Below are 22,834 nucleotides of genomic sequence, written 5' to 3'. Positions count from 1 at the left end.
AGATGTTGAACAAGACTGGAACCCCACTGGCCACAGGCCTCCAGCTCGATTCTGTGCCATTGATCACCACCCTCTGGGTTCCGTCATTCAGTCAGCTCTCAATCTACCTCACTGTCCACTCATCCAAGCCACACTGCCTGAGCTTTCTGATGAGGACGTTATGGGAGACAGTGTCAAAAGCTTTGCTGAAGTCAAGATAGATGACATCTGCTGCTCTCCCCTCATCTAGCCAGTCAGTTATGCACTCATAGAAGGCTATCAGGTTGATCAAACAGGATTTCCCCTTGGTGAATCCCTGTTGACTCCCGCTGACAACCACCTTTACCTTCATATGTTCAGCGGTAACATTCAGGATGAGTTGTTCCATCGCCTTTCCAGGGATGGAGGTGAGGCTGACCGGCCTGTAGTTTCCTGGGTCGTCCTTCCTGCCATTCTTGAAGACTGGAGTGACATTGGCCTTTGTCCAGTCTGAGGCACTTCCCCTGTCCTCCATCATTGTTCAAAAATGATAGAGAGCGACTTAGCAATCACATCAGCCAGCTCCCTCAGCACTCTTTGATGCATCCCATCAGTACTCATTGACACTCATTGAGTCTTAAGCTTGGGCAACAAGTCTTTAACTACTTCCTCTTCCACCCAGGACAAGTCCTCTGCTCTCCAGCCCATCCTGCTATCCTTGCTGGACTGGGCTTCTCAAGGGCTGGCCTTGGCTGTAAAGACTGAAGCAAAGAAGGTATCCAGCCTTCTCTGCATCCTCAGTCACCGAGGCACCCTCTGTTCAGCAGCGGGCCCACATTCTCCCCAATCTTCCTTTTGCTTCTGATGTACCTGAAAAAACCCTTCTTGTTTTCCTTAACTTTCCTTTCTAGCTATAATTGTGAAAGGGCTTTTCTTCCTGGTTGCACCCCTGCATGCTCTGGCAATGTTCCTATACTCTTCCCAAGAAATCAGGCCCCTGTTTCCACCTCTCATAGATGTCTGCTTTCTCCCTGAGTTGTCCCAGCAGATCTTTGCTCATCTGTGGAGGCTTCTTGCCTCCTTTGCCAGCTTTCCTCCATGTGGGGACACACTAATCCTGGGCTTGGAGCAAGTGGTGCTTGAAGATCAACCAGCTCGCTTGGGCACTTCTACCATCTAGGATCCTATCCCATGAGATCCCTCAAAGCAGATCTTTGAAGAAGCAAAAAGTCAGCTCACCCGAAATCCAGGGTCAGAATCCTGCTTGGTGCCTAGCCTTTTCCACACAGGATCTTGAACTCTATCATCTCATGGTCATTGCTGCCAAGGTTGCCTCCAACCTTCACATCCCCAACCAGAACCTCTTTGTTGGTTCCTCAGTCATCTGTGACAAGTACTTTTCAGCTCTGAGCTGTTTGTAGAAGGCCTCATCTACTTCCTCTTCCTGGTTAGGTGTCCTGTAGCAAACTCCTACAACAGTATCAGCTACCTTACCCTGCCCCTTAATTTTCACTCACAAGCAGTCAACCTGTCCCTCATCCCCACTCAGGCAGAGTTCAATGCGCACGAATTGCTGCCTCACATAGAGAGCAACTCCACCTCCTTGCCTTGTCAGCCTGTCTTTCCTGAACAATACATAGCCCTCCATGGCTATGCACCAGTCATGAAAGCTGTCCCACCATGTCTCTGTGACCACAATGAGGTCGTAGCCTCCCATCTGCACCCATATTTCTAATTCCTCCTGCTTATATTCCCCAGGCTTTGTGCATTGGTGTAAAGGCAACACAGGGGCTTACTCACACACACAGGTTTCCCTGGATGGATGCAGGAGGATCACGTATGGTTTGGTACTTCCTCAGGGTGATAAGCCTTTTGCATCTCAATACAATGCGAAGTGCTAAGTGACACTTGTCATTGCATTCCCTGTCCTGCCTCGTTTTCCCTGCTAAGACAGGATGGCTTTATAAACAATATAATTTTGGTTAAGCTACAGCCTTCTGACTTTCAGTAAAGACTTGACTCTGAGAACCTTTCTGAAGATATAGAAGTTGTGTTGGGAGTGGGGGGAATAAATACAAATTGTATTTTCAGAAGCTTTTATGCATTACCAGTGTCACAAAGTTTCACTTCGAAATTTGACTATGTATTTGGAGACTGTTGTCTTGTGGAAACAGTGTATGGATCCAGTTGTAACTGTGTGTGTTTATGAATCCGTAAGGAAATATTTTGTTTGAAGTATGTTTTGGCTATAAAGATATGTAGAACTGAAGGGAAACTTAATCCAGGAGAGTTTTTGTAGCCTTGATGAAGTTTACTTACAGATGTTAAATAAATAATTCTATCTGTGTGGACCAAATCTGACGTTCACCATATTGCTGCTCAGTCTGTTGTTACCCAAGAGATTCTTAAATTGTGATTCAATGTCTTGAAATGAACAATCTTCTCCTCTGTTATCTCTTAATCTCTGTACGTCTTGTATCCCCCTCCTTTTTTTCCTATTTTATTTTTTAAAATGTTGTAATAATGCCCATTCAAAAGTTGGCTCCCAGGGAGGAGAAGCTGTAGTGAGCTGTATTTTGGTGACAATCGTCCTTGGGTGAACTTGAGAGGCAGGGTTGTAGAAAACTGAGGATGCTGAATGTTTTCCTCTGAACAGAGAACAACCTGTAGTTTTCCCTTCAAGTAGCTCTGCTTTGCTGTCTATAGTGACACAGGAATCCCACACTTCTTGATTTTATTGACTGTATAACAATGGGATACAGAGGTTTACATTCTTAAATTGTTTTTAATCTTCCATGCCACACTAACATAGGGTTTTTTTTTTTAATTTAAAGCACATTAAATTTTCAAGATGGGAAGTTACAGATTTTTTTTTTCTTTAAAAAAAAAAAATTGTGTTTTGAGGATTTTTTTGGGGGATATCTCTTGATGTGTGTGGCATGATTTTTTCTGTTGTTTATTTGTTTGGGTTTTTTTACTTTGGCATAATGTTTGACAGGATGGAGTTTTCAAGATGAATCTTTCTCCTGATGGAACTCTTCTGGCAGCCATTCATTTCTCAGGAAAACTGACGATATGGTCTATTCCATCTCTCAGACAACAAGGAGAATGGGACCAAATTGATCAGGTAAGAAGGATATTGATGTTTAGAAATGTGCAGTACATATGTTAGTTCTCTGGAGGTGTCTTTTGCCCCACTTTATTGAGTAGGTATTATAAGATCCCCAACAAAACGCTTCCTTGACATTACATATAGGCACAGGTTCCTGTAATGACCAAGAGGACAAAATGACGGAGGCTATCTTCCTTTGGGTATCATGATGACTCTGAGATTAAAGGAACATTTTCAGGAAAAATCTTTGTGAAATGTTATGTTACCATCCTGAATATCACTCATACACTGTTATCTTTTTGACCAGACTACAAGATACTGACTTGGAAACATAGGTGTGGTGTTATGTAGCTTAAGTTTTAGTTCTTATAGATAAGTAGTCAGACTTAGTTAGACTATATTGACTGTGAAACTTTTCTGGATCTGACAGGGATCGAGTTCATTTTCCTCACAGCACCCTGTACAGTATTAGATTTTGTGACCGGATAACACACTAATGTTTTAGCTATTGCTCACTAATGCCTGCAAAACTACAAGGCCTTCTCTGTTGCTCATTGTTGTCCCCTAGTGAATTGTTTGGGGATGTGCAATGACCTGGGAAGGAACACAGCCTGGACAGCTGACCTCAACTGACAGAAAGGATATTCCTTGCCATATAATGTCATGATCAGCCATTAAAATAGAGCAGGGGAAGGTTTTGCATAGGTAGTCACGGCTTGGAGGCTGGGTAGGCATCAGTCTGCTTGCTTTTGCTCTCCCTACAATGTCCCACTGGAGGAGCAAGTGACTGTGTGATGCTTAGCTGCCAGCTGGTGTCAACCCACCACAGAAATGTAGTTCCAAGTTTCTTTAGGAAAATACTTTTAAAAACCAACAAAAAAAAGTTATGCTTCAGCATTGGCAAAAGTGGGGTGTGTCTGTGTGTGTGTGTGTACATATGTGTGTATATATATATGTCTGTCTAGTCATCTGTCTTTAATGTACACTTCAGATTTTTGTGAGAATGAAGATTTTGCTCAAGGATGCTTATAGTGAATTGTTGTGTTTTAATGATAATGAATATGTGTTCTAAAGCAGTTTTCAGGACTTCATCATTTAGTGAAGGGGATACAAAGGAGCATTTAGTATTTTACTGTTTTCAGAATGATTTTTATAGATGAAAATAGTATAATGGTATTTTTTATAATATGTGTGATTCCTACTTAATTATCATCCAAACATATTTCTTACATTAATTTACAGTGGTCTCATGTTTAGTTTCAATGAGTAAATCCTTCTCTTTCTACTAAAAAATTAAGTTTGAAAATCACCTTCTGCTTGACCCAAACATTGTTTGGTTCTCTGAGATGCATAATCTACTTGTAATTCTTTTGCATTGCAGTTAGGAGCAGGATTACTGTCATCTGCATTTGTGTGGTTGCCATGTATTGTAATGTTACTAAATAAAGTTTAAAACCACAGCAACAGTCTACTAATTCTAAATGTTGTAGTGCATCATTAAATAACACCATTTCTCTTGCTGCACTAGTCTTGAAAGGGGCTTTATAATTATGAAAATAATTATAACCAAAGTATAACACTGCACTAGGCTGGTACTGAGGAATGCTACACAGAGCAATCAGGAGAACTATTTTAAAGATTCTTCTTTTAGATGCATGCAATCCTGTGTATAGACATGAAAAGCAAGTACTTGTTGGGCTTCTGATTGCTGGAGAACCTTTTTTTCAGAAGTCTTCAGGGTGTAGTTACTGTTTAATGCCGATGAGACCAGATCTGATAGTACTTCTCTTTTCTGGTATAGTGTTTTAGGGATCCAGAAGTGTATTTTTATGTGTTTTGCAGTATTGTGATTAAATTTATGGGGAGCAATTTCACTGAGAAATGAGTGTGTCAGCAGCAGAAAAGATAAACAGATTGTGTTACAAAGATTTGCTGATTTGTTTGCATATAATCCTTTTTTTTTGCCTCACACTCTTCTTTTTTTTCCTAAATTTTAGCCAGGTTATGATGAGCTCAACCCAGACTGGAAACTCTCTAGTGAAAAAAGAAAGAAAATAAAAGGTATGTGGTACACTTGGATCATTATTTTACAACATTGTGTGCTTAAAAATATTTTTGCAAATATACAAAGACCTAAAATGGCTTATTCAAATCTCAATTAGAATAGTTGCCAAAATCGTATGTATGATTTGTAGCAAGGCATAGCTAAGTGAATGTCACAGGAGGTTTTTCAAAAATCCTCTTAGGAATACTTTCGTAGCCATAACCATAAGTAAGATGATATTTCAGTTAGTACAGGACTTCATTTATTATTAATCATGTTATTATGACTGCACAATGCTGAACATTCTGCAGACATCTCAGCTTGTATCAGAAGCCAGTACATCGTAATATTATAGGTAACACATTATTGGAGTTGACAGTCTAAAACCTAAACTTACTTTTACCGTTTTGTTCTATGAATGTCTAATAAATCTTGAAACCTAATGTAATTTAAAGATACTAGTTTAAAAATCTGAATCGAAAGGGCTGTGTTTCTTCTAACTGGACTTCCTTCATGTCAGTCTCTATTCTTTTCCCAAAATTTAGACTGCCATCTGCAGCCAATTTATCCTCTGGTTATCGCATGGCATTAAATAGCTATTTAATGATCCATTCACCACTGCTTGTATACGTCTATATTATTCAAAGATCTTTATTCTTTTACTGTTTTTCTTGATGATTCTGTCTTTGTGTTAATTCACCTGACCTTCGTGGGTAGACTGCTGACTAAACACTGAAGTGGCAGAGAAGTGATAAGCTGATATGTTTCTCAGTGCTGTTTGGGGAAAACTAAACTTTCATCAGAAATGTGGGAAAAGACACTATAGTGAACAAATTCAGCTAACGGTCTAGTGAGCATGTTGTCCTAAATTGTAGGCCGTAGTTGTCACTTAGCCTCCAAAGCATTATAACCTTTTCTGATTTTCATCACTATTATGTTTGTTGCCAGACAGACTTAGTCAAAGATGGCCTGGGAAGTATTGAAGCAGATCTTTATAAAACATATCTGACGTTTATCATATTTTGCACAAGTAAATTAATTTACTAGGGGTTGTCTTTCCAAGTAACATTAAAAAGTAATTACAACCACAATTAAGTTAGATACTTTCCTCCAAAACAGTTGTATTTAATGTAGATCTGATTTGGAAAATATTATTTGATCTAAAATGCAAACATAGTAAACTAAGGATGCATATAAAATAATAAATGTTTGTTAAATTAGGCCATCAGATGAAGTCTCTTAGTAATTATAGTACCTTCTTTTCTGGTGTTTAACGTTGTTTCTTTCTAGGTGTGTTCTTACTTACTTGTTTATTTTTTTTAGATAAAGAATCCTATTACCCATTGATAGATGTAAATTGGTGGGCAGATAACTCTGTTATCCTGGCTCGCTGCTCTGGTGCATTGACTGTGTCATCAGTTAAGACGTTAAAGAACTTGTTGGGAAAGTCTTGTGAATGGTTTGAGAGTTCTCCTCAGGTAACTTCAGCTCATGATGGAGGATTTCTAAGTCTGGAGGTGAGAAATGTGCACAATCAGATACCTTTTCAGAATACATTAGAACAGTTTGCTTTTGTACTTGCAGTCCTAAGACTGTTGTGTCTCCATCATTTTCGATTCATTGTGGAGGACTGGTAAGTTACCTGAGAACTGGAGGAAGGCCAGTGTCAATCCAGTCCTCAAAAAAAGCTAGAAGGAGGATCCAGGAAACTACAGGCTGATCAGCCTCCCCTCCATCCCTGGAAAGATGATGGAACAACTCATCCAGGATGCCATCTGAAACACATGAAGGAAAAGATGGTTATCAGGGGGATTCAACATGAATTCACCAAAGGGAGATCCTACTTGACCAACCTGATAGCCTTCTAAGAGGGCATAACTGTCTGGCTAGATGAAGGGAAATAAAAATACGAAGCTTGCATGTATGTTGATGAAATAAGATACAGCCAATGACTGGCATATTAAGCCTAGGATTTAGCCTGAGGTTACATTTGGGTTGAATAGCTTTGAATAGCTAAGGCTTGAAAGCACTGCTGTATGCTGCAGTAAGTTATACAGCAGTGTACAAAGATGTTTCTGTAGTTCTGTCCTGTCTGAGGTAGTGTAGGAAGTTTAGTGTAACAGCGGATTCCTGTTAAGTAGCTGTCACTCTTGATTCAGTAGGTAAGGGATGGAGCCTCAGATCTAGAAGACAGATGCAGTCAGGGTTTGTGGAGCGTGTTGAGCAAACTGAGAATGAAAAAACTGAAAGAAGGCAAGGAAGGATGTTGATTCTGAAATTTCAAGTACCACAAATTACATATGAGTGAATCTCCACCAAAGTAGTTGAGACATACTAGGTTCATGCTTCATATTTATATTTTCTATGCAGTGTGAGATAAAACTTGTTCCAAAAAGATTACGCTTGGAAAGCAGGCCTGGTGATGAAGATGAGGGAGAAGATGACTCCGATTCAGATGATGAAACTTCTGCGAAGGACAGATACTTCAGTTACCTAAAGCAAGGCCTGTACTTTGTGACAGAAATGGAACGATTTGCTCCTCCACGGAAACGTCCACGTACTATTACAAAGAATTTCCGCCTTGTCAGTTTGAGGTCCACGACTCCAGAGGAACTGTACCAGAGAAAAGTAAGTAAAGAAGGAAAAGTCGTAATTTTCTTCATCTGCTTTATTTAGGAAAAAAATTTATTCTTTTAATTCTTGCTATGTTAACAGAAGGATTTAGACACATATTTCTAAGGGTCTCTTAGTTGACAGTGCATTGTGTTATGTAATCAAAGGGATCATTATTATAATGCTAGTTTTAAACAATAATTGAAATGCAGTGACATTTGCAGGTCATTAGCTTGGCCAGACTTGGAATTGTACCTGTGTGTTTACAAATAATGCAAGACAGACTTGATAAATATATTGAATTGAATTAGTTGATCTTGTTACTGGCTAAGGAACAGATTAACTTATACTTTGATTTGAATCTAGTTTACTTGCATGTTCTTCCAGGCATACAGACACATTAGTGCTGTTACTTAACAAACAGATACTTCCTTATTTTTTTGAATCCTGTAGGCAGTACTTGGTCTTGGGCATTTTAATCATTCTGATAGTAAAGTAGCCCACTCTATAGCTGTTAGAGTTTCCAAGGAGTGCTGATGTCATACTGCTTTCCTAAATCTCTCTTTTTTTTTTTTTTTTTTTTATTGAGGAGACATCTCTGATTTTTAAAGGTGTTCATCAGGTCTGAGTCTTGCTCATCTGTTTCTTGAGCCATTCTCATTCTTACCTGCTTAAGCATACCCACAGTAATTATCTCTCTACCTTTTTCAAGACACAGAATTAATTATGGATTAATATGGAAGTCAGATGACATTCATTTTCATGTGTTTGCTTTTTAGATTGATAATGAAGACTATGGGGAAGCTTTGTCTTTGGCGCAAGCATATGGCCTCGATTCTGATCTTGTCTATCAAAGACAGTGGAGGAAGTCAGCTGTTAATGTTGCTTCAATTCAAGACTACTTGGTGGGTTTGTTTTTTGTGACTTATAGGCTTTCTTATCAAAAGAGCTGTTTTATCTTTACTGAAGTGGACCTCTCAATTTGTTCTAATTTATGCAATATAAGTTGGTGGCAATTTGGAGAGCTGTCCTGCAAATTCTATTTGATGTCATGTGGAATAGAATGATCTCTTTAATTGAAGACCTGATCCAGAGACCTTGGAAGTTATTTGAAGAGAAAGATTTCCTTTATCTTTTAATTTCTGTTAATATCAGCTTGCTTTCTCTTGTGTAATCTCTCCTCTACATGTGGTGGTAGGTTGTTGACTGACAAGCGAATAATAATAATTGGAAATATAAAGGGGAATTAGAGGGGAATGTCAAGTTGATATCAGTAACTATATAGCGAATTTCGGATAAGAAAATTTACAGTGAACTCTGCTTCCTCCAACTGGAGCTTTTCAGTAGAATCCAATGTGGACTTGCTTTCCCTTGCAAGAAGGGCTTCAAACTCAGCGGTCAAATGTCATCAAAGCTACACAACCTAGTGGTGCTATAGGGCAAAATACTCCCAAGAGATCAAGAAAATATAATCTATTCTGATTTTTTCCAAGTCAGATGTTAATTGAATATCAAAATAAGATTTTTACAAGTACCAATTCTCTATATGCTGTGTAGCCTCAACTAAAGGTCAATTGGTAAGTCCAATAATATTCTGTGACCCTGTTACATCTTTTCTGTCACAGAATCCAATTGGCATATGAAAAGGTTGATACTGAGAGTTATGCTGGTGCTCTTGTGGAATATACTTGATTTATAAAAACTGTATTTTAGCACAAAAGTATCACAGTTGATTTAGTTTAAGAGTGCTACTAATTAGAGAATACAAATAATAACTTCTGTTTTAGTTGATGAAATGCTAAATCATTTCATATAATCATAGAACGGTAGAGGTTGGAAGGGAGCTCTAGAGATGCAATCTGAGGGAATTATGTTTTTTGCATTTCTATCTCTTTTGTTGCTTCACATTGTCAATCATTGGATTAACTCAACATTTTCTTAAGAGGAAAATACATATTAAAAGATTTCAGTGTTCCCAGTTTATTGCTTTGGCTTGAAGCATGTAATGTTGGCTCTACACTGTTGTTCTTGGACAGAGCAAAATTAAGAAGCGAGCATGGGTTCTTCATGAGTGCCTGGAAAGAGTTCCAGAGAATGTGGATGCTGCTAAGAAGCTCCTCCAATATGGCTTGAAAGGCACGGACTTAGAGGCACTCGTGGCCATAGGAAAAGGAGAAGATGGTGGCAGGTTTGGGAAGAGTGTTTTTTTCTGTTTGTTTTCTCTTAAAAGAACGGTGTATGAAGTATTTTTCTGATAATTTGGGAACCCTTTTTTGTCAACCACTAATGAAAATATTAAGATGCTTTTTCAGGACATAAAGATAGGTAATGCTTTGAATCAAATCATCCTAAAGATATCCAAAGGTACCTATTCTCAGTTTACTTTTCTAAATCATTGTTTATTTTGAATTGCCTTTTCCAAACTCTTTTCTGGGTCACTTGTGTTTTCTTCATTGTAGGGAACTTATGATATCAATATTTTTCTATAAGAATCTGTTGCTTTTTCTGCACACTAAAACTACCCGTATAGATATGTTTTGTTGTATGTCTTAATCATCTTCTGTTGTTCAAATAGGGAGGGGAACAAATCAAAACACAGTGTGTCAGTGGGGAAACAACATGCAGAGACAATTTTTTTCAGTTTTCAGTTCCTGGTGACAGAAATGGAAGAGTTTGTTCTTTGTTCATGCACTTTGGTATTACCTTTGTGTTCTGTAGAGCTGCTGTCTATCTCAGTGCTACCTGTGGAATTTAGTAACTTTTATCAATGACTGTAGCTGTGTAGTTAGTAATTTGGGTTTCTTGTTTATTTTAGGGAGTGAATGGAAACAAGAGGTAATGTCTCTTGTTGGCTTGTGATGAGTACCTGCTGCTTTTACAACAGCAAAAATCAGTATTAGCACTTTCTATAACAGTTTAGATTTTTAGTCGAGACATAAATGGAGGAAAACTGTATTAGTATATTTATTCAAAAGTTAGTTCAATATATAGTTTTGTTGGGTGTTTCTGTTAACTTTGATCACTTTGTTGGTTTTGTCTTCCAGATTTATCTTACCAGGAGATGTGGACATTGAAATTCCTTATGAGGACTTTTGGTCCCCAGATGAAGAAATGGATACAAGAAAGGAAAAAAAGGCTAAAAAGCATCAAGAACTCCTATTATCAGTAAACTTCTCAAAGTAAATGAAATGTTTGGCCGTATTTTATTTGGAGTTAAAAGTTTCTTATAACCACACAGTTGTAACACTATAATTACTGTCACATATGTTATTCTAATAGGAAAGTGGCTTAAATTTTAATTGGCATTATACTGTGTTGAAGTGCTCAGTTTACTCAACGTCTTGATATATTCCAGCACACAAAGTCATGAAAATGTGTACATTCATATACACATGATGTACAGTATTGATTACAAGCATGACAGTTCCTTTTTTGAACACAGGCTAACACTGGAACAGAAAGAACTCTGCCGTAGCAGGCTGAAGCTGTTAACTTACCTTGATCGTCTTGAAACCTATGAGGTGAGGAAACTTGGTAACAGGCTACAGTTCTATTGAGTTCTTATTCTGTAGATAACCATGTACATTGTTCAGCACATCATCATGTTTTTTCTGTTACATTTGTATTAATGTTTATAGCCTTCATGAAATGCCACAGTCTCTCACTTAAGAAAAGTAAGCTGTTTTCTGTTCAAGGAACTGTGTTTCTCCTGCTTTATTGTTTCAAATAGCCAGTTTCTAGTGTTGAGAGGTATGGTTGAGCAGAAGTTGGATTTGAACATACTGAGTCTGCAGGGATTTAATTTTGAAACAGCATAGGTTGTGGAGTTGATGCAGTATTAGTATTATTTCCTTCAGTCAGTCCAATTAGCAAGTTTTATTCAAATTCTGTAATGAATCTTTTTCTTCCATGAGCTTACCAAAGTGAAAGCTTTTTGGAATGTCAAACTGTATTTTTGCTTTGTTTTTCACTGTTAACTTTGCAGTTGGCACTAGTCATTTAATGACTTTTTACCACATCTTTGTAACTAATGTTGTCCAAACCCTAAATAAAATATGACAAACAATTGTCTTAGCTTATCAGTCAAAAATGCATACTTTTTTCATAATGAAACAAATGAAAAACAATGGTGTGCTTTTCCACATATATCTCATTAATCCTAAGATAATCTGTAGGGTTTTTGATGCTTTTGTAAATCTTGCAAAAAACCCGATCTCTTATAAATTGTGTGGATTGTTTTAAAGGAAATCCTTGGAGGTCCTCGTGCAGCTGAACAGCATTATGATGGAGAATTTTTCAAGAAGTTCAGAAACCAGAATATTGTACTTTCAGGAAGAACTTATGCTCGGGTATTAATATTTACTTTGCTAGAATTTAATTTTGTTTTTCTATTGCTGTTGGCACTTAAATGCATTTCCCCTTGGAACTTAGTTGACTCTCAGTGAGAATTTTAGAGGTGGAAGGGGTATTTGTAAATAAATGCAGTTACTCTGAGCTAATTTTCATTACTGCTAAAGGAAATTTTGAAATTAAGTATTTGTTGCATGACTTTAGCTTGCATTTCTTGTTTGTTTTTCAATCTAAATCAATCTTAAGCTAGTCCTGCAACTTAATGTTTTGCTCTTTAGGAAAGCAATGTCAGAGCACTGGACATTTTGTTCACTTTCCATGGATCAGCTTTACTTCCACACAGACAAGCAATTCTCTCCAACTTTCCAGAAACTACTTCACCACATGAATATGCTTTCTTGTTGCCCGAAGCTCGGTAAGGATGCATCAATGGATATTAACTGAAAGAATGTTTTGGGCTAATACTTCAATTAGTCTCCATATATGACAATCTGCTGTTTACTATTACCTGGGAGCATGGGCAGCTTTGTCTTTATGTACTTGACAAACCTTTGTTTTCTGTTTTACTTTGTGCCAGTGAAGCTTTTTGGTCTCTTTTGGTTGTCATCAGGAAAGTAGACACATTTAGTGGAAGCATGGCTTTTTGTGATCTGAAACTGCCCAGTGTTAGGAAATTAATGACAAAAGTGTTGGGCTCTTTGGAAGCAATTATGTTTTTCTCGATTTGTTTTGAGATGTAATTTAACACATAAGCAATCAGTAACTTCAAAATCATTAATCTTGTGGCTGACTCTTATGCAGCTTGCTTAGGTAGAATTATGAAAAGCTTTAAATTCAAACTTTTCTACTCTTTCATTTCAACATAAAATATTAGTTTTACTGTCAAATTCATATAACTTTTCATAAGACAGTCTTCCTTGAACATCATAATAATGTTCTCTGTATTAATTAAAAGATTTTTGTTTGTTTGTTTCTAGAATATCTCTTTCAGACCCTTGATTTATGAAATTAGTTTTGAAGCATATTATTCTATGCCTATAAAGAACTGGGCAGATTTCTTTATTTAATATTTTATAATATGACTTTGAAGCTCTACTTCAGAGGAATAGTTTTTGGAGTAGCCAGTAGAATTTTTTTTGGTAGACTTCCAGCACAGTTTTTCCACTTCAAAATTTTAACAATCCCACTTGGATAATTCTCCATGTAGAAGAGGATGTTTTAATTCATCAGTCCATTCTCCTGATATTTTTCTTAGCTTATAATACTTGCCACTTTTTTTGCATTTTGAGCATAAGTTAGACTCTCTATTCTTACCAGTCCCCTTGTGTTGGTAGTATTAAGGAAGCAATTACTTAGTTGCATTGTGAAAATAGGTATTTTAGCCTTCTCTTTAAGGTAACAGTTAGGACCATGAAGCAAAATTATTGCAGTATTCATAAAACTTGTAAAATATATTCTAATTTGTCTGTTACATTTGATAAGATTTATAATGTGAGAGGGAGGTAAGAAAGGTCTTCTTAAATGGGGTTATGATATTTGTTGGTATTCATAAATAGGTCACCATACTTTCTGAAGGGTTGCTTGTTCTTGGTTTTAGTTTTTCATTTTTGTTGTGATGATTTGGTTTAAGAAACCAAAGATATTGAATAAGACTGAATAAAACTACAGGCTGGTCAGCCTCCCCTTGGAAAGGTGATGGAAAAACTCATCCAGGATGCCATCTGAAACACATGAAGGAAAAGATGGTTATCAGGGGGATTCAACACGGATTCACCAAGGGGAAATCCTATTTGACCAACCTGATAGCCTTCTGTGAGAATATAACTGGCTGGTTAGATGAGGAAAGAGCAGCAGCAGTCACCTACCTTGACTTCAGCAAGGCTTTGACAATGTCTCCCATAACATCCTCATCAGAAAGCTCAAGCAGTGTGACTTGGATGTGTGGATGGTGAGAGCTGACTTAATGACAGAACTGGCTGTATGATGATCGAGAGCTGGCTGACTGATAGAGCCCAGAGGGTGGTGATCAATGGCACAGAATCGAGTTGGAGGCCTGTGGCCAGTGGAGTTCCACAGGGATGGGTTCTGGGGCCAGTCTTGTTCAACATCTTTATCAACAACCTGGATGAGAGGAGACAGAGTGTACCCTCAGCAAGTTGGCTGATGACACCAAACTGGGAGGACTGACTGATTCCCCAGAAGGCTGTGCTGCCATTCATTGGGAGCTCAACCGGCTTGAGAGGTGGGCAGAGAGGAGCCTCATGGGATTCAGCAAGGACAAATGCAGAGTCCTGAACCTGGGGAGGAACAACAGGCTGGGGATTGACCTACTGGAGAGCAACTCTGGAGAGAGACTGGGGAGTCCTGGTTGATAACAAACTAAAGATGAGCCAGCAATGTGCCCTCATGGCCAGGAAGGCCAATGAGAACATCTAGAACTTTTTCACTCTTACAAAACCAATTACCCACATAGCATCGCTAAATAATGGACCAGAGTTTTAGGGAATATAATGTAATGGAATTAAATATATATCGGCAAAAGTATCTATTAATGCAAATAGTACACTAATGAAATAGACTTGAGTTGTGCAAAGTCACATTTTCTTGTTAATTTAAAAAGTTTTATGGTTTGGTTTTTGGTTTTCTGGGTTTTTTTTTTTTTTTGTTTTTCCCAACTGTGATGAGTCTCTCTCCTAGTCCAAATAGCTTCAGCTTCTGGCAAGTCTTGTTTAATATGAATCAAACAGAATCCATGTTAACCAAAGACATTTGAAGTTCTTGGTCATTTTAAGTGAGTTTATTTGGCCTTTTAGTTCCAGCATTTGTTTTTTTAATTATTGGGTTATTAGTATGAATAGAATTACTGGCGTTCTGTGGATCCAAACTTCTTATTATAGAATCTAGTTTAAATGCGTATCTGGTTTAGTTCTCTGTAGAACACAGTATGTAGACATAATTAGTCTTAAATTAACCGATCAAACAAGGTTACAATACAACTTATATAACTCTTCCATACATAATATCAAAAAGTTGCTAACGCTGACTGTAATTAATGAACTTCTGAATGAAAGGAAAACAATGCGAAAATATAAACCCCAGTGTTTTAATTGGTAGAAGAAAATTTCTGCAGCATTATGACTTACTGTCTTTTGGGCTTATGCAACTTGTAATTACAGGAGTCTCGGGAAAATGGGTGAGATAGATTCAGTGTCTCTAGAAAAATCTTATAAAGGAATCAGGAAACTGTTTAGTCTGTTTTTCCAGTTGCAGTTATGAAATGAGGTATGTACAGGATTTTTTACTTCATCTGCAACAAAGACAAATCTATCTTGTGTTTTCTTTTAGCTTATTGTTTTTGTGAAAATCTTCCGTCTTTGCTGCTTGGCTTCCTGCAGCTGAGACCTCTTGCTGTGTCATGTGCAGCTCTACAGGCGGAAAAGATTTTGGCGGAGAAAAAAATACAGTAGTTTGTCTTCTGGGTCTTCATATTTATGACTCTGTGTATATAGGATGAAATACTGCTGCGAATGGACTGTACCGTGTCTGTCTATATGGACCACTTTAAATGATGAGAGAGTTGGTTCCCAGCTGGGGCTCTCAGCTGTGACACCTATCCTTATGGAAATTCACAACATTGCTTTGTGTTCTCTTAGTTCCTCCATGTATAGTAGCATCTGGCTGAGGAAAAAATTGTGACTGTGTTAGAGGTGCTGTCTTGTTTCTGCATGGAACAGGTGGGATGGGACAAATAGGCACCTATAGCTATTGCCAAAGCCAGAGGTATTGAAACATGAGTGCTGTGTAGTGCCACCAATGTGAGTGTGCATAGAAGTGCTGCATGTGAAGGATTTCATTACCTATGGGAAGAGTTTTTGTAAAGGTTGCCATTTCCTTTCATCTGCAGATAGTAAATTCTAAGAACGTTGTGAAGGAAAGGCTTGTTTTGTTAGTGCATTCTGTAAGTGTATAAAGCAGTTATTTTTCTTATTACTGGGATGTTATTTACATTAGGATGGCATTTAGTGTCACAAAACTTTAAAAGTCCTATCAATCAAGGAAGAGTTGGCATAACAGATAGGGGAAAATAAGGTAGACAAATTATTTTTTTCCTGTCTTCTGAGCCAAGTTTTTAGGAAAAGTGTTTTGTTTTGTTTTTTTTACGAGGAGATACAGGAAAAGAAATGAAGTCTCAAGTGGTAGATATACTTTTTTTTTTTGACCTTTAGCACGTTTGTAGGTTAGCATCTTTAGGGATTGCTCTCAGAACTGTTCAGGAAGAGGTTTGTAATGTCTGAGCAGAGGATTTATGTATTTGTGAGACTCTTGAAAATGGCTCCAAGTTGTATATACTCAGCAGCTCCTGTAGTTGAGAAGGAATCTGAAATACTAGGACAGATCGGTGGTTCTACATGCCTATTGACTTCAAATTCCTATTGTGATAGACCGGCATTACTCAGTAATGTGTTTTTGCAGAATTGTGATTGTAATGTTTTTCTACTTCTTGGATTATTTCTCAGCTTCTTTTTATAATGATGGCTTCTCAATCTCTGATGTCTCTTAGTCATTGGGATTCATGCTCAAAGACACATTAGATGGACAGACTTCATCTTTTAAGACAACTGAAGTGAAGGTGATAAAATTTAGGTAGTCAACGGAGATCACAGTTCTTCCTGATCCCTGCTTTTAATAGCTACAACTAAGTTCTTAGTCTGTAGTTAAGACTGGTTTTTAAAGGTGATCTCAGTAGCAAATAATGCATTACCACCATTATAAACACATAACCAGAGTATTTTTCGTTTTCTTTTAATTTTCTAGTATTTTTTACTACATTTAACTACTATATTACAACATTACCACTCAGGTTTTAAACTCGCACAAGTTCAGAAATTGAAGCGTATGGTTCCCTCAACAACCCTAAGTCTGTTATATTGCACATTACACTAGTGGTAAGAATCTTCTCATTAAGATGGCAACTTTTTATCGTTCTACTTTTTTACTCCTTAACTTCCTCAATTATTGGTTTTCAGTTGGGCCTTAAAGTGAATTTTTATGGGAGAATTGTGAATGAGCTCCATTTGTCTGACAAACTGAGATGGGAGTGGAAATACCTTCTGAGCCTTAGTGAAGCTTTTAAAACCTGAAAATTTCCACATAGTTGACTTTTATCTATGAATAGATAAAAACTACTCAATTAAAGGAAGAGGTTCATAAGTAGTTAACTTAGCCTTTCCATAATGATCTCTTCTGCTGAACTAGGTTTTTAGTTACTGCCTGTGGCACTGCAGTTTCAATGAAGCTTCATCTCTTCTCTTTTTAGCATCTGTATATAAATAAGTTTACTGAACTGTCTAATCGATAGTCCTCATTTTTTGGTATTAGCTTTTCTTCTGAAGTTGAACTGCTTTTGTTTTTAGGATGATTCAGAAGCGTTCATGTTAAAATAATTAATGCCATGGTCAGTTCTTTTTGTTTGTTTGTATAGTGCTACAGCACAATAAATAAGAAGGGCTTAGATTTTATGTGCAATTTTTGCAACTAAGAAAAAGAAGGAAAAATAGTTTAGTGGTAGAGGGGTCAATGCAGTTGATTCTATTTCAGGGATGTGTTTGAAAAAGAAAATAATTGATGTCTTGCCGTCCACTACCAAGTAGAAAAAATTTTGAGGAAAAGATTAACTTGTCATGATGGGACTTGTGTTGCTATCTGGATTGACTTCTGGTAGGAGTGAGGAAGGTTCTTGTTGTCTATGTAAAAGTTACGAGTAGTGGTTTGGAGGAAAAGTCTTTTGCAAACTGGCCTGTGTGGGGATCTGAGAAAGCAGCAAGAAAATTCACTTGAGCCAGAAGGCTGCTGCAGAAAGTGAGCTGGCAAAAGTACTGTAGGCACTAGGCGTGAGGAGAAGGAGAATTTGAAGCTGTGATGGAGCTGTGAAGAACATGAGCTGTCACCACGGAAGAAATTTCACAGGAGCTGCTATGCTGGAGCTGAGCTGTCATTGAGAGGGACCTGGACACGCTAGAGATGTGAGCCAGCAAGAGTCTTGTGGAGTTCAAGAAAAACAAATGCTAAGTCCTGTTCTTGCAACTGGAGAAACTCTTGTAATAATAAAGGCTACAGACTGACTGACAGTGAACCAGCTATGCTGAAAAGGGTCTGGAGAGCCTGGTGGGCACAAGCAGGACATACACCAACAAGGAAGACTAGTCTAGATTATTGTAGGATAAAAGAAAATCCAAAATAAAACACAGTCTACCTACAGTAAAATAAGAAAATCATAAATTTTGGTAAGTGTACATGTGTCCTCAGTAAAAAAGAAGACTTGCATGTTCAGGATTCTGTATTATTCCTCTTATCATAAAACATGAAAATTTGAGATAACTTAAAAAATAAATGTAATAAAACTGCAATCCACACATTTTTCAAATAAATTTTGATAGGACAACAAAACTATTTGATGCAAACACTGCTTTCTTTTTATAGTTAAATATCTTTCATATATAGCTTTCTCAACTCCAATAAATGCTCTTACAGATGTAACACAAAAGCTATCAAATACAGAATTAGTTTTTATAACATTTTTTCAGAAAATGAGAAATTATTTTAAAAACAAAAGGAAAAAGCTAGTATTTATCTACTCTCTAAATATTTCTAGAAAAAAAAGGAAAACTACCCTTAAAAACAGCTATTTCTTTAAGCAAACATGCAATTAATTGCCTTTTGCCTTGGAGTGTGGATTTGGTGTGCACAAGTTTACATGGGAGTTTTTTTTGTTTCTTTAAATTCTAATCCTTATCTAGATGAGTCTGAATGAGGCCTGCTGTATGAAATGCTTGAGGGAAAAAGAAATCCACACAGGTGCTGTTGATGATAGAAAGAATTGGACTCTGACCTTAAAACTGAATTAGACCATCTTTTGAAAGCCTGTCCTTGGAGAGAAAAATAATCTGCAGGTTTGAATAAATGCAGTTGGTAGGATACAGAAACTACAATAGCATGGACGTCTTTTGCCAGAGAAAAGAATGGGAAGACTTGCCAAGCCAATGTAAACAATAGAGTGAAAAGAGCAATATGGGAAAAGTCAGCTCTTTTTGAAGAAATAGAGTTGAATACCTCCGTAATCTGTCAGTTTTCTGGGGCTCCAATCATTTATTGTACCATTGAAAAGAAAGAAGGATAGACGGAAGGGGGGTGGGGGGGAAGTGGCACCTCAGGAAAAAAACCCCAAATAACACAAAAGCCCTCACACTAATATTTGTAGAGTTACAGTATGACACAATTTCTGTTAATTGGAAAACAAGACCACTTGCCATCAACTACAATGATCTGTCCCCATATCTGGAATTTTGTGTGAGTGCCCACTGCACAGTAATGCAGACTTAACCGGCTCATGTCTCTGACCACTCTGGGATGTCACGTTCTGTAACAAACTGTAAACTTGCTTGGCATAAGCAGAGAGACTAATGAATTCTGGATGCAGTAGCATAGAGTGTATGCTGCACATAGAGCAAGGTACCTGTGCATGCTAAATTCCCCACTTCCAGATGAGGTAGATTCACCTACTTACTGTATGCAGAGCATATGTGGTGGTTCTGATGTGCCCCAGTTCAGCTGAATTTGCTGCATATGTATTGCAAATAAGAGCACGCTAGAAAAATAAAAGCTCTCCCTCCTTCTTTGCATATCTGTGTTCATGTCTGTATGTTTTCTGTTGCACCTCATCTGTATTTATGTTTGAGTTTGCAGAATGCAGTGATATTTTGATGCCTGAAATCTTTCTCAGCTGGCTTGCTTCCATTTTAACAGCTACTTTTCCACAGTTTACTTGCTCTCTCTTTATGAGTCACTGGAGTTACTGATATGGAAATATGAGGAGAAAAGACCTCTGCAAAACCATAACTCTTAAGTTAAGAAAAAACCTTGCAAGAAATGTCAAGATAAGCAGAGTGATTTAATTTTTTTTTGGCCTTTATAAAGGACACAGGTAAAGGGATCTCCCATCCTTTGCTAGTGACTGATTTTTCCAGTCCAGTATTTGAATTGAAATACGAATAGTTTCTCTTAATTTTTCAGAATGAGGAGAGAAAGTAAGGACAGTTGGGTGCAGTCATGTAGAGTGCAAGAGGGAATTCTGAATTTCTTCAGTGTCGGGTTTTGCTTTTTTGTCAACTTGGTAAGAATTGTATCTTTTAAAACTGACTTTCTATAATGGATTTTTACTAATGTGAGATATTTTTTAGTTGTATCCTTTTTGGTTTTCTGTGTTGTGTTGTTTTCTTTTTGCATTTAGAAGAGATAGTTACTGAGTGCTGTTTAACTCTCGGTGAGAACTTTATAAATGAAAAACTTCACTCTCACCTTTTTCCTGTAGTGAACTTGAATATGTACAAAACGGCAAGTCAAGCAAGACCAGATAATACTTCAAAAGAATTTTCTGTGGTTTATCCATACATTTGACTTAAAATACTGAACTCTTTTAACTTTTTCTGCTGTGAGAATTGAAAAATTGAGTAGACTTTTTCCAGGCAAGGTTTTGCTACATGATGATTCTTTCATATGAACTGAAAAGTATTCTCTTTCCTATTTCCTGCTAAGGTCTGTTAATAAGCTTTTATGAAAACCTTTAGAAATATGCGTATAGTACTCTTTGAATTTAGGTGTCTGGACAACTACAGGTTTCATTTCTGTAAAACCTTGTGCTGAAACATGCGATTGGTATTGATAGATACACCTAAAAGGCAAATGACCAACAGCATTTGCCAAGGAAATAAATAGATACAGGCAAGCACATTACAACATTTACCTGAAGTTTCTCAAGTGTCTATAATACGTGGCTCAAATATTCCTAACCAAGTATTTTCTAGACATAATACACTTTCCTGACACTGCCTTAGAAAATTCTTTATATTTTTTTAACCTAAATAGACCCAGCAAGTAGCTAGCAGCTGAACTGCATATGGTGTACATCGCTGTTTGCTGCTTTTTATTTCAAATGAGACCCTACTAGTCTCATCAGTGCTGTAGAAAGCAAAGCCAGTGAAATGTTTTCCCATACAAGTGAGACAAAAACCCTAACAGCTTTATATCAGTCTTAGCATATTGGTTGGTTTTTTTCATCTAAGAATCTTCAGTCTGATGTGGCTTTCAACAGAAGGGATGACCACACAGTATTTACATTTGGTCATTCACATGGCTTGTCACTGTACTTTTCAGCTTTTTTTTCTATTGTACCTTGTTGAGTAACATAGGCAGAGGATGACAGAGCTTCCAGTTATTTCCTGGTGTGATGAATTTTGGATATGAGAGGAAAGGGTGAAGCAAAGCAACTGTGAAACCAAGAGAGCTAAGTCTGGGAACTCTGAGTGAGATCTTCCTCACAAAGCATTTTAAGTGATGAGCTTTCAACTTTATTTGAAACTGTAAGCCCTAATGGGATTTGGGGAAGTTAGTTTGAATGATGTATATATTTAATCTATGAATTCTGTTAATCAGAAAGGATTTTATTTTAAACATATTTTTTATAAACATGTGAATCAGTTGGAATTTAAAGGCAAACCTAGATGTGTTCTGTGTTACAGGAATAGGGAAGAAAATATCCTTTTAAGATGGGGAGAGGGAAGTACAGATTGTTTTCTGAATTGAGCTGAGGACAACTTTTACTTGCATAAAATTTAAACTATTTGTCATATTGTTTATCGGCGTCAGGAAACTGACTCAACTGTTAAGAATAATTGGAGGGAATAAACATAATTCATCCTGATGTTCAAGTCAGCTAAGAAAACTTGTAAGTTTTGCCAACTGTGGTTACAAACCTTTTGTGCTATTGAATCTGATAAGAAAAAAGTTCTTAACTGGAGCTGTAATTTCAGAATGTAGCTTTGCCACATCTGTGGCAAGTATTGACAATGTGGCAAGCTAATTAAGAAGAATGTGTTCAATGTAGTATTTGTCAGTACAGGCTTGGATCACTAGATTTTTTTCTCTTCAGGCCTCATATTGAGAGACAGTAGCATTAGGAAAGTATGTGTGAGTTTTAGAATGTCTTGATTCCTTGTCATTCAGATGCCATATGCATGCATGTCTTGAAATTTGTGTTCTAAACTTCTGTTGTCTTGGTTTATTTTGACTCATGTAAAAGGCCAAATTTGGGCAAGAAGGATAGGGGCACAGTTTGTCTTCTCTTTAAAATGTTGTCTTAAGGGGTGGGTGAGAGACTAACAGTAGTTAACTGTTGTTGGTGGAGCTACATGAATGAGATGAAGGGAAAGGCAGAATGTGGTCTGAATGCTCCTCTCAGCTCTCAGCCTGGTGGTGTGGTTCTTCAACATCTGAAACTGCAAAAGCCCTCAGGCTGCTTTATGAGAGCTTCTGTTACAATCTGGTCCTTACCAATTACTGAATCTCTCTTTACCTCTAATATCTATAAATAGAAGCTTATTAAAATTTATGTCTTTCAGTCAGGTCTTACAGACCCATGTGAGATGTCTTTTTTTGGTGCAGTAAAATGACAAAATCTTAGCATTATAATTCTTGAAGGCAGAATATTACTTAAGGTGTAAGTATGTGTACCTAATGTTGGCAAAAAAAGCTATCTGTAAAGTGAAATTGGACTTGTTACCTAAAAATCTCCTCTTGTTGTTGCTCTCTCATGGTAATTCTGTTACAGTTTTGCAGACATGACTTGAAATAGCTTCTAAAATAAAACCTTTGTCTTTTCTCTGCTGTATAAAAGCTCTTGTTCCCCCCTACAACACCCCCCT

General features: G+C 37.3%; 1 protein-coding gene across 3 annotated transcripts in view; it reads left to right on the top strand.

Moving 5' to 3' along the window:
* NBAS (NBAS subunit of NRZ tethering complex) overlaps nucleotides 1-22,834 on the top strand; it is a 163,294-nt gene that overhangs the window by 22,235 nt on the left and 118,225 nt on the right. For all 3 annotated transcript variants that reach the window (XM_061989926.1, XM_061989927.1, XM_061989925.1), the window contains exons 12-21: nucleotides 2,957-3,085; nucleotides 5,068-5,131; nucleotides 6,438-6,631; nucleotides 7,485-7,742; nucleotides 8,507-8,632; nucleotides 9,764-9,915; nucleotides 10,772-10,906; nucleotides 11,170-11,248; nucleotides 11,972-12,076; nucleotides 12,356-12,492. In XM_061989926.1, the coding sequence (XP_061845910.1) occupies nucleotides 2,957-3,085; nucleotides 5,068-5,131; nucleotides 6,438-6,631; nucleotides 7,485-7,742; nucleotides 8,507-8,632; nucleotides 9,764-9,915; nucleotides 10,772-10,906; nucleotides 11,170-11,248; nucleotides 11,972-12,076; nucleotides 12,356-12,492 (1,379 nt within the window). The remainder of the gene's footprint in view (nucleotides 1-2,956; nucleotides 3,086-5,067; nucleotides 5,132-6,437; nucleotides 6,632-7,484; nucleotides 7,743-8,506; nucleotides 8,633-9,763; nucleotides 9,916-10,771; nucleotides 10,907-11,169; nucleotides 11,249-11,971; nucleotides 12,077-12,355; nucleotides 12,493-22,834) is intronic.

This window comes from Colius striatus, chromosome 2 (genome assembly GCF_028858725.1).
Source record: "Colius striatus isolate bColStr4 chromosome 2, bColStr4.1.hap1, whole genome shotgun sequence".
NCBI classification, from domain to species: Eukaryota; Metazoa; Chordata; class Aves; order Coliiformes; family Coliidae; genus Colius; species Colius striatus.
This window is presented reverse-complemented; position numbering and strand designations above follow the sequence as displayed.